The sequence below is a fragment of the Molothrus ater genome, chromosome 1, assembly GCF_012460135.2.
Source record: "Molothrus ater isolate BHLD 08-10-18 breed brown headed cowbird chromosome 1, BPBGC_Mater_1.1, whole genome shotgun sequence".
Taxonomy (NCBI): Eukaryota; Metazoa; Chordata; class Aves; order Passeriformes; family Icteridae; genus Molothrus; species Molothrus ater.
Genome location: NC_050478.2, coordinates 58,786,064 through 58,798,281, shown reverse-complemented (window position 1 = coordinate 58,798,281; position 12,218 = coordinate 58,786,064). Strand labels below are relative to the sequence as shown.

Sequence of the window (12,218 nt, the reverse complement as noted above, 5' to 3'; positions counted from 1 at the left end):
ATCTGATTGGGATTTCATAAAAATTAGAAGCAAAGAAGGCTCAAATACAAAAAATTCCCAATTTTCTGAAAACATAGCAGCTGGGAAGAAGAGTGAAAGAGAAATATCCATGTTAACCCCTTCGATGAAAACCAAGGTAAAAGAGAAGCTTTTCATATGTTTTGCTGGTAGTGGGGTGATCCATCAGTAGATGTGTGATCTTTCCTGCAAAGACAGTACCAGAGACAAGAGAGAGATAGTGTTGCTGCTGTGCTGCAACAATTGTACAATAACTCTTCCTTGACATTTTTCTGCAGTGAAAACCAATATCATGAAAACCAATAGAACAAGTGGTTATACCACTTGTGTTGTCTGCCAAAGTTGGTCAGCCAAAGCTGTCAAGCCAGCACAAAAGGTTCAAAAAGCCTTTAAATATTATCTGCTTGATATACATTTAGAAAAAAACCCTCTATTTTGCAGTTTCCTATAACAGTTCAGTGCATTTCCTTCAAATGTGTTTTGATTAAGTTTTGAGACCTTTGGGCCCAACCCTCTGCAAGCCCTAGGGCTCATTTCCCAGTGTGCCACCTCAGGTAAAATTGAATTGAACAGACATTGTGGGGTGGAAAAGTATTCTCATTATGGCACCTGTTTGGATTTTATTCCAACCTTACCAATAACAGCTTGCAGCAGTGATCTACTTGATCCTTGTGATACACAAGGCGGGGAAGGGAATGGACTGGTGGAATGGAATGGCAGGTGTCCTTCTCAGATGTTGCTTAGTGTTAATGTCTACATCGAGCACTATATGAGGTCTTTCTAGGATGACCAGCAAGTAGTCTAGGTCTGAATGAAGCCCATGTCTGTTGAGTTTGCTCTCATACTTTTTGTGTTGGCTTCATACTTTTGCATGTTATCAATTAATAGACCCTGTTTATAAGGTTGGAGAGGTGACATTTTGTGAGAAGCAAAAATAAATCCACTGCACTGACAAATACCACAGTTCAAAAAGCTTTTCTGATTCCTGGAACTCAACAAATGTAGTGAAAAGAATTTCAGCCACCTTCCCTTCAGAAAAGGTTCTGAAAAATTTCCTGTACTTTAATTATGCAACTACTGGCTTGTACATTTTCCCTGTCAGTGGTTATGTGGACACCTGTGAGAACTAGAGAACTGCTTTGTATGAAAGAATATTTTGGCAACTACATCATTAAGCAAAAACCAAACAGGAATATTTTTTAAAGCAGCAACAGAATTGGTCTTAGCATGCTTCAACTTAATGTTGAAGAAAACGTTCATCTATTGGATCTATTGGATCAAGTGGTTGATCTATTGGATCAAGTGAATGAATCTCTGTTATTTTGGGAGAAAAGTGAATTGAGTTTTCAGTTTAACCAGAATTGTTGTGTTATTTTCACCATCCTTTACTAGATGCAGTTTTGCAGCAAAATCTTAAGAGAAATCCTCTCATAATCTTCTCCTTATGAAGCACCTGAAATCATCAGATATAGGCAAGAAAATACTTCTAAGACAATAATTTACATTCAGTGCAGAACCTGGAAAGGAACAGATATGTTCATGGTGGATAAGGCAGCACGGAAGAGAAAATTTTCTTATTTTCTGTTTAGGAAAGTTTTTTGCTTCTTCTTTTGACAAGTTTATTGATGACTGGAAATCACTGACTGCTTATTTTAAGATATTGGATCAGAATAAAAATTAATGAGGACAAGACAGGAAAATTGATTTTATCACAACAAACAAGTGTTGTCTTCAAAATAACCAAAATGTTGTCTTCAGTCAGCAGAATTATGTCTTTGGAACAAAGGCAGAAATATCCATGTAGACCTAGTGAGGGGTTAATACAGTTATTATATGGGGAGAATATAGTTATTAGCAATGCATTAAAGGAAAATTACTATTAATATGGTATAGCAACACTAATTGAATATATTGCATTTTCTATTTCAAAGCCTTATCTCAGTATATGAGATTTTAAAAAATGTACAGAAAATGAAGTGCTTGTAATTACAATCTTTTCAAACAGATGCTTGTTTCTGTAACTCTTTTTGAATTTGTAAGAATTAGCAATGTGTATCCACTTTTTTATACAGAAAGCAAATCTTTGGGTGAGAAATAATTCTTATGATGCTCCTACTGCTAGTGAATTGGAATTTTCAGTGCATACCGACTCTTCATAATTTTCACAAATAAATCAGAAAATATTGAAAAATTGGTTGAAATGGAAATAATCTATGTCCACCTCTTGTTAGAAGTGGGACTCTCAGCAATAACTGACTGCTTTGAACTCAGAATGCACAGGTGTATCACCCTGAAATGTGAAGCACTGGATGTTAGCACAATTGACTCAGAAAGACTGACAAGAAAATGATATCTCAGGAAGTGCCCATTATGTCCTTCTAAAATGTCAGAAAATCTGTGTCCAGCCACTTACATTTCAATATCTATTCTTATATTTAACACATTCATAATGCTCACGAATGTGCAGTCTATCTTTTCAGAAGGTATTTTGGATAACATACTGAGTTTTGCTGCTCTGTGTGTCGGTTCATCAGTGAACACTGGTATAAATCTCTAGGCAGGTAAGGCAGCAGAGATAAGTATTCAAGTATCTTGCTGAATTGCTTTTTGAGTTAGACACATATTCCTCCACAGGATGTCAATGACATATTAGATTTAGTATACCTGGTGGTCCTGGAGCACCTCTGTCTCCCTTCTCTCCTTTTAAGTGTGCTGAACTGTGCAGTCCCCAGGAATCTCTGTTTGCTTTAGTGCCTGCCATAAATAGCATCACAAATTCATAAGAACTTGAAAGCAGCAGAGACTGCAGCAGTGACAACCAAACCACTGAAAGTGGGAGCAGATTTTCCATATATGTGGGGCACATGGTTCCTGTCCCTCGATGCCTCTCTCACTCATGATCATTGAATGGCTGCCTGACTGTCCTCTCTTAGCAACCCCAACATGTGCAAGACAATCTCCCTCTCACAAAAATCTTTTACTCCCCTTTCCCTAACCACCCAGCCTAAAACCCTCTGAACAGACCTGGTTCTATTTTTCCATTTGTGAATTTCACTGGAGCAGATGCAGAAACAGTCCTTGAATTTCCCTTCCCTTCCCTTCCCTTCCCTTCCCTTCCCTTCCCTTCCCTTCCCTTCCCTTCCCTTCCCTTCCCTTCCCTTCCCTTCCCTTCCCTTCCCTTCCCTTCCCTTCCCTTCCCTTCCCTTCCCTTCCCTTCCCTTCCCTTCCCTTCCCTTCCCTTCCCTTCCCTTCCCTTCCCTTCCCTTCCCTTCCCTTCCCTTCCCTTCCTATACAATAATCAAGAAAAAGCAAAGAGCTCTTAAGTATGAAAAACCCAACTAAAAAAAAAAACCAAAAAACCCTCACCCCCCCAAAAACCAAAACCAACACCCCCTCCCCACAAAAAAAACCAAACCAAACCAAACCAAAAAACCCAACCCAAACCAAAACCAAAAAACAAACAAACAAAAAAACCCTTATTTAAACCAAGGTACAAGGAAAGAATTACCCACCATGGTCATTAAGAACTTCTTGGTTCCCAGGACAGGGAAGGTTCACCTTCAGACAGAGAAATTAATTAAAAATCATCCATACATATTAGTCAGTGGACATGCATTACTTAGTGTGACTGAAAACCCTGGCAAGTTTGCATGCTAGTAAATATTATAACAACACTCTGGGATTATCTCCAGTTTGACAGGGTCTGAGTATTAGCTGATCAAGTTTTTATGAGGATTATGCTCTCTTTGACATGCAACATGCTTTCAGCAAAAGGGTAACATCATGCATTTTGGAGGCATCAGCAAATTCTACTCTCAGTCATGCCAGAGAAGCATCAGAAAACTCATTCTCCAAGAACAATTCTGAATTTACAATAATATGTTTGGAAGCAGGATTTGATTTTTGACTGTGAGATGACAGCTTGTGTTTATAATTATCTTCATCAGACCAGGGCTATGTTATGTTTGATGTTAACCCGTGCTCCAGATGCATTGATACCACAGTGGGGAGACTGAAGCTATTTTACTCTATCCCCTTCTGTCACCAGCTACCTGTAACAGTGGGCATGCCACTTATTTCTGTGCCTGTCTTCAAACTAGGGACAATGCAGGAACTGTAATCTGGCACAGTGCTTGGAAATCTTGGTACTTTCTAGTGCTACTTATAGGAAACTAAGCAGCTGTATGAAAAAATGGAAGATGCTGCATCTGGCTAATCCTGTAGTATCAGCCCATAGAAGTCTTACTCACATGGGTGGCTCCATTAACTTCAGAAGTTCAGTCTCCATGAAGAAAAACTGCTGGGGTTCAGTCTGTAGTTCTTTATCAACACTCATTAATACAGGCATGAATAGCAGACTTCTTATCTATAAACTTGGATAGATTTAGGAGATTACTCACAAATGTAGGACAGATCTATCCAGCACACTCAGGTGCATGAAGAGATGTTTACAAGTACATGTTTCTATTACTCGTGCACATTAAAGTTAGTGCTATTTTTCACTGATTGTAACCTTCTGGAAAAGTGGCTATTATTATCTGAAATTCAGAGAAAATAGGCTTGTTTTGTTTGAATCATTCCACAGAGAATCAGAAGAGAGTGGAGGCTGGAAGGCATCTCTGGAGGTTGTCTAGCCCAAAGGAGGATCAACTACAGCAAGTTGTTCAGGGCCTCATCCAGTCAGGTTTCAGAAGTGAGGCTGACAAATATGTGTGTGATTAAGGACATCTGTTATCAATGTACTACTTTGTTATACAATAGGAGTGAGAAGATTAAAGGGAGAAATTTAAGAGGTAAAAAAATGATGCGTGGAGGTGGTAGGCCAAAACTGCAGAAATGGCAAATTACCATAGAGTAATGGCTATTTATCATTAATTCCTAAAAAGATCACAAGTTGGGATACAACTTTTTTCAGCAGTAGGGTTAGGGCAATGATGAGTATCAGTACATTTAGCATAGAAGAAGTCAGGAGCTGTTTCTCTAAAATCAGTGAAAAAGAACTGGAATGCAAATTGGAGGAGAGGGCACAGTATTACTTGGAGTTTAGCAGAAAAGTGTAACCCCACACTATTCAGGGGTGGACTGGCTCCCAAAGACAGAAACCTTTCCAAATACATACCCCACAGCTTAACAGTAAGATATTGCCCTAGGGAAAATACTTCCAGGACTGAACTATGTTCACCAGTCATTCTAGGATGCAATTTCTGTAATTCATTAAAGAAAAATTGCACTAGGACATTGTGAAAATATGAAATCCATCTCCTCTCTTTTCATACTATGTGTGAAACTACAGGTTCTTTGAAGGTGATGAAGGCTTTGTCATACTCTCTGAAAGGGAGGGGCAGATCTTCACCTGATGCAATTCTATGTGGACAGAGTGCATTTGACGGTCAAATAAAGAACATGATCTTTCTTTTCTGATGCGTCTTTCATGCCACAATGAAACACATAACAAATCTTATTTTAGAAAGGGAAATTAAAAACAGCTAGAGACATAAAAACATGGGGACTGTATTTATACATATATCTAAAAAATACGTGTACCTGTATGCATACACATTCAGGTCCCCAAAGCAACTCCTAAACTATGGAAACACAAGCTTTGAAAGGCATTAAAAGTATTAGAAAAAAAAAACAAGTAATCAAAGTACTTTAAGCAAAAGAGTCTAGTGTTTCTAGTTCTGTTATATATTTCATACATGGCTAAGTTTTCATAAATGGCTAAACACTTGAAAATCTATTATCCTGAAGAACAAGTAAAACACATCCCTGGTGCAAAGCAGAAGGCAGGGGGAAAAAAGCTGCAAGGTTATGGTGTTTAGGTGTACAGCTGCTTTGGTTATGTTCTGTCATGGCCATGCATCCTGCAAAGAGCAGATTCTGCATGTGTCACTTACTGGCATTTTGCAATGAGGCCTGGGAGGGACTGGGAAAACTGTCTATTGAAAACAGGAGGGAAATTACTTTGGTGAGCATAGGTATGATACTGCATGTAACACACCACATAAACCTAACAGTCATGATGAGGCTAAGCCTGGAAACAAAATCCCCACCTCCCTAGAAGAAAGCCCAGCTGGCTGCCAGGTCTGTCATAATGTCCCTCTCTGTGGGCCCATGGGGACAAAACTCTTCCACGACAGTGGCTTTGGTTAAGAGATCTTTTTTTCTCTGCACACAAGCAAGGTCACTCACAGTGACCTGTGTAGACTGAAACCAGTTTTCATGTTTCCTTTTGCAGAGTGCTTCTAGAACAGCACATTTCTGCTCCAAACCAGCCCCTGATGCCCAGTGGCACTTACTCCTTTGATATAAAGTATTCGTCCTGGGGGTCCGGGGGGCCCTGGGGGCCCAGGCAAGCCAGGAAGGCCCTGGTAAGAGAAAGTAGGAGAAGGAAGATATCAGACAAAAAATAAACCCCAACTGCAAACTGGAGCACCTAAAGCACTGCTTATTGAAACAAATCAAAAGAGTTTATCTCTCATCCAAGGAAGATTAGGTTTTCTACACTGATCTAGATCTCTCAAGACTGCTAAGATTCATAAATTTTTCAAGTGCCAGTAAGATAGGTCCATGCTAATTAACAATGCTGAGGAGCCCTGCTAGACTGAGGGTATGACTGCCTTTTACAAAAATATGTCAGCTCTGAGCTGTGTAATTTGAAAACTTGGCACAAGGTTGTGTTCACCTTTCAGTCCACATCAATGCAAGTTTCTGTATGGTGACATATGTCATCTCATCAGTAATTAGAGATCCATTAGATTTCATCTTCCCTGAGCACTCCAGGAAGGACGACTAGAACATGTAGCCTCCTTTGTTTACTTGTTTGCTTTAACCTGTCAGCCTGATGTACTGCATCTAGTTATACTTGCTACAGTAGCTTTTGTATGGTTAAGGCAGACAATCCAGAAAATGAACATTACTATTTTTTGAAGATATGGAGGAAAGGAAAATCTACTCTTATATTTTCTCTCAGTGGGTAGTAATTTTCCTCTCATTTTCTTCCAATTAGAATTTGTCTTATTTGTCTGTTTTCACTTTCTAGGAACTATATTTCTATTTATACCTTCTTCTAGGGGTGTAAGCCACATTCAGTACCTGGTCTTTTTTACTGTGGAGATACCTAAATATTTACTAATTCTGCAAAGATACTTACCAATTCTCAGTCTCCCTGCTACTCACATAAAGCAGTATCATCTCACTTATCTTTATTGTCTAGATGGACAAGACACTTGTGCCTTGTAGCTTGTGTGCCATATTTTTTTTCTTTTGAGCAAACTAGAACCAGAGGCTTCTTATAACAGAATCCATTTATAAAAATTTCTCTAATGAAATACAGTGATACTGAATTTATGCTAGCACAGTAACATACCCTTGTAACTTTTATTCAGCATTATCTCTGATGCAGATGAAATAGCATTAGCTGCTGTTGTGGCATGGGTACCAATTTTCCTAGCACAGATTGTTGCATGACATCAGAACAACCACACAAATGACTCTGCTGTTGTGAAGCTTATTGTCTATGCTCAGCAGTGCTAGCTCTTGTGCTGTTCAGTTTCAGTGTTTGTCATGAGACAACTTGTCTGAAATCTTTTCATGAGAACAGACTTGCAGCAACAGGAGCTTGCTTCATCACTTGTCACTCCACAATTACAGGCTGTAGGTGAGCATGAATATGCTGCCACCTGTGCAGAGGCCATTGTTTTGGACACTTGCACATGGCAACCATAGCAGGTAGCAGGTATTAGTGAGTGTCTCCTTGTTAGTAAGGTAGATACCACTTCCCTGTGATATGCTCAAGTGCTATTTGTATCTGGGCTAGAAAGGTCAGAGCCTGTGGGAGTATCTTCACATCATGTGAGGTCACACTGGTGGCCTGGATCAGGAACTTCTTGATACATATTAAAAAGTCTGGAATTCCAAATCTTTTGCTATTTGAAGGTGCAATTGTAGCAGTGAGTGTCACACATAACTGTTACACCTGGGAGCTGACACAACTATGTGTATCTGCAAGCACTGCCCAGACAGAGCCAGAAGCTGACTTTTCAATGACTGCTGCTAGAGAGGAAAAGTAGCAGAAACACAATTATTTCTAGAACATTTCAGGTTTTTAGTCCCATCATCATTTGAAAGGGATCAGTATAAATCAGACTTCAGATTTTAACAGATTTTATTTTGTAACTAATTGAAATACAAAAAACTTACATTAAATGCTTCACCTCGATCACCTTTCACACCTCTCAGTCCATTCAGTCCTGGACGGCCCTGAAATAAGTAGAAATAATTTATTACTATAAATAATAATGATAAATGTCATATATCTTGTCAGAAGCAAGATTTCCCACTTCATCCCACTTGAGAGCATCATACATACTGGGCGTCCTGGGAAGCCAAGTTCTCCTTTGGGTCCAGTAGGTCCTATTGGTCCCTGAACAAAAAAAAAAAAGTAATTGTGGCCCATTTTGTTGACCTATATTTGATTATTAAGAATAAGAAACATAATTTTATATCTACATTAAAAATCAGCCTGCGATTGCCTGTGATTGCACAGAACATCCTCTCTGCTTGCTCTACTGAGTGATCTCAGAAGCTGAGGACTGCATGTAACAGCTCTGGTTTGGAAAAGACCACCTATCTGCAATGAAGTCTGAATTCCCAGACTCTTGTAGGGCATGCAATTAAAAACTGACTCACCATCTATTGAAGAAAAATTAAATGCATCAGTCAGGAAAAGAAAAGAAAGTTAGAGATATACACTTTGTTCATCTTCTTCCCCCCCCCCGCTTTTTCTTATTTCTAATTATTTTTTAATCAGGCTCTGTGAGGAAATATCTGTGGATTGGCCTAAGAATTCATGCAGTGACAGGCTTCTACTTGCCTCTCACCAGCATGGGTTTGTGGATTCATGGGGCAGATAGTTGAAACAGAATTGTTCCTTCTTTATACAGGTTTGACTGACTCACCAGGCTCCACAAAGTAATACAAGCAACTGCAAAAAGAGGGGACAAGCAGGCTGCCTGGGAAAGGTGGTCCAGGACTATGGATGGCCTATGATGGGGCATTTGTAAGCATGCAGCTTCTAGGCAGCCTGCAAGTGATCAACAAAAAGCAGCAAATCTGAGGATCTTCAAACTTTCAACTGATGTCAGCTTCCTGAAACTCACCAAAACCACAAGGGTCTAGACAAACTCTTTACATTTGTGTCAGCCTTTCTGGTTTCATTTCCTTTTTTTAGTTCACTGAAATGCTGAGATACTCCTTCTTGCATTACTTGTTAATCTGTCTGTAGATCTCACACAGATACCACTTACATCTGACAGTGGGTGTGTTTAACCCTTCACATCATATCTTTTCAGTGAAAAGTGATATGTACATTAATGAAAAATTTATCTGATGAAGAAGATAATTTCTCTTATCATCTAGCTGAAATTCATGGATTAACTGTTGTAATTTTGCTCCTGCTGAAACTGAAAACTGGATTAGACCTGAAATTCATACGCAGTTAGCATATGAACATATTAATTTATAATATCACCATTGTAATCAGAATTTAAAGCTCACTAATGTTAGCTGAAACTACTTGCAGCTGGTAAGACTTTTATTAATCTTCTATTTTATTTCCTGTTTGAAGGTAATTTCTACCCGTGTGAACAAAGTTAATGCCTGTGCCTCAATCAGACAAGAGATTGCTGGTGAATTTCAATATTGTCCCCCAAAATTTCAAAATTCACCTTTCCATGATACCACATCCAGTAATGAGGTTTGGGACAAAAGAAAAAAGCAATCAAAAATGTAAAAATGTTTAAAAAAAACAATCCAAAAGCATTTTCCTATTTCACTCTCTGGTACCTGAGCCTTTAAAGATTATGTAAATCTGAACTTTAATCAGCAGTGAGAACAACTAGAAACAGACCTTTTCAGTTTAAATAGCGAGCAGTGTCTGATCCCATGGTTCAGCTGGGATTTCAAACATTAACAATGCGAGAGTTGACTCAGCTGGGGCCACCTTTATTATTTTCTTTAAGTCCCAGCCCAGTCTGTCAGGTGTTAGCAACTCCCTGAGAGAAGCCAGCAGTCACAGCTAGAAGTGAAAGAAGGAAGCTTGGAAGCCACAGGAGTTTTGCTTACCACATAAGTTTCTTTTACACCAGCATAATAGATCGGGACACTGAGGTTCTCACTAAGTGCTCTCCTTCAGTGATATGCAGCCATTTCCTTCACCCGCAGGGAACAGCATAATCCAGCATGTACAAGATCCTCATTCCTCTGGTGGCAGGAGCTTGGATTCAGTCTGTTACTTCTGCTTTTGCTAACAATTGTACTGACCTCCTGACTATCCCTAGTTCTCATCTGCCAAACTACTACTTCTCTGCAGCTCCTTGTGCTCCAAGCTCCTGTGATCCTACCTTCTGTCCACCTGAAGTCTCAAAGAGGAGCAGAGCAATGACTAGGGATTTGATTTTAAATTCTGGAAATCTGCATATGGGTCTAAAAGCAGAGAGGAACAATCAGAGTCCCCACTGCCTCAAAGTTGTTCCTGGGTCAGAGACTCCCTTGGAGCAAAGTGGAACAGGACCATTGCACTAAAACCTTGAATAAGTTATCTGCCAGGGTCTCTGACACAGCACTTGAAGTCTGTATACTTTTGCTGCACAGGCCTCACACTAACTACAGATGGATCTTTTTCTATGGGACAACACCAAATTGTACCACCCCATTAGCAGTGATGATCAAACCTGAGTTCTGTGCTCAGAAGAGAACTGGCTGAGCAAAGCTTTGAGACAGGCTCCCTGTGCCAAACTTTCCTGAATGGTAACCATTCCTACCAGTGCTGGCCAGAACTTCCTTGTCTGCTTGCTGAACTGTATGAAGGCAGTATAAAAGGAGATGTAAACCACAAAGTTTGGAGCTGAGAGGAAAAGGACCTGTCTGCTGGATGCAGGATGCACAGCAAGTAGCAGTGAACACAAGCCAGAACATGAGGAATTCTAAATAAATATAAGGACAAATGTTTTAATTCAGAGTTTGCCAAATGTTTGGAATGTGCTGCCCAGAAAGGTTGTGGAATTTCTATCCTAAGAGTTATTGAAAACTTCACTTGACAAGTTTCTGATTTAAAGAGACCTGCTCCAGGCAGTGATGTGCACAAGATCATCTCTGAAGTCCACTTTCATTCAAAGTTATTCTGTGTCAAGTCAAAAGGGTAGATCATCTTGCAGTCATACAAAGAGAAGGAAAGGAACATCCTTTCTGGTAAGTTAGCATAACCTCCTCAGGGTATTCTGATACACAGTAATTTAAAAAGCAGTTACTCAGCATACTCAGTTATCCCCTTTGGAAGGCTACAGAAGCTGATGTAAAAATCTCCTGTGAGCGTCGGTGTGCAGAAATGTCAACACTAACATTCACTAAGACACAACAGTGACCAGGCTACATCAAAAGCAGAAGCAAAGAAACATCCTCGACATCCTTGATATTTGGAATACTAGACTAGAAGAAATTGGCACCCTAACACTGCTGAGTCTGGGCAACTGTTCTTATTTTATAACTAATTCTTTGTGCTTTCTTATGACCTTCCATGTCCAGTCAAAAGTATCAGACCAAATACCTGAAAGAAGACCTCTAAATCCTGATGTTGGTACCTGGTCCTACTCTGCTGCCTGGTGTACAGCTTTCTCAGAATCCAACACAGTCGCAATTTATTGGCATTGAAGAAATTGAGCCAATACAATTAGTTGTTTTAATGTAAATCATATAAACAGAGAATAATTTAGGTGGAAAGAGAGGGATCCTCTTGCACAACCCCCTGCTTATAAGACAAACTTGTATGTTAGGCTTGTAGGTTAGGTCATGCCATTCAACACCTTGTTCCAGAATCCATCATCTCTCTGGGCACCTATTTCTGTGTTTAATCACTTTTAACATGAATTTTTGCCTTTATATCTATATATGTCACAATGTCTTTGTTACTTGTCATTTTCCTGTGCACCTCTGAGAAGGACCTGATTTTTTTTTTTTATGATTCCCTTTCAGGCCGCAACAGGGAGCAATTAGAGCTCCTCTTAATCTTTTATCTTCAGAGCTAAACAAACCCAGTTCACTCAGAGTCAAAAATCATCCAAGTTTCTAGCTCTGATGATATTTCATGGTCAGCTTAGACAGTAACAGATACATTTGTTCTACCAGAATTTAAGCTCTGCATA

General features: G+C 39.5%; 1 protein-coding gene across 1 annotated transcript in view; it reads right to left on the bottom strand.

Moving 5' to 3' along the window:
- Window positions 1-12,218, bottom strand: part of LOC118694727 (collagen alpha-1(XV) chain-like) — an 83,621-nt gene that overhangs the window by 13,562 nt on the left and 57,841 nt on the right. Inside the window, exons 26-31 of the mRNA XM_036395931.2 lie at window positions 8,390-8,443; window positions 8,221-8,280; window positions 6,318-6,386; window positions 5,916-5,957; window positions 3,531-3,576; window positions 2,683-2,772 (exon numbers count right to left, since the gene is read on the bottom strand). Coding sequence (XP_036251824.1) covers window positions 2,683-2,772; window positions 3,531-3,576; window positions 5,916-5,957; window positions 6,318-6,386; window positions 8,221-8,280; window positions 8,390-8,443 — 361 coding nt within the window. The remainder of the gene's footprint in view (window positions 1-2,682; window positions 2,773-3,530; window positions 3,577-5,915; window positions 5,958-6,317; window positions 6,387-8,220; window positions 8,281-8,389; window positions 8,444-12,218) is intronic.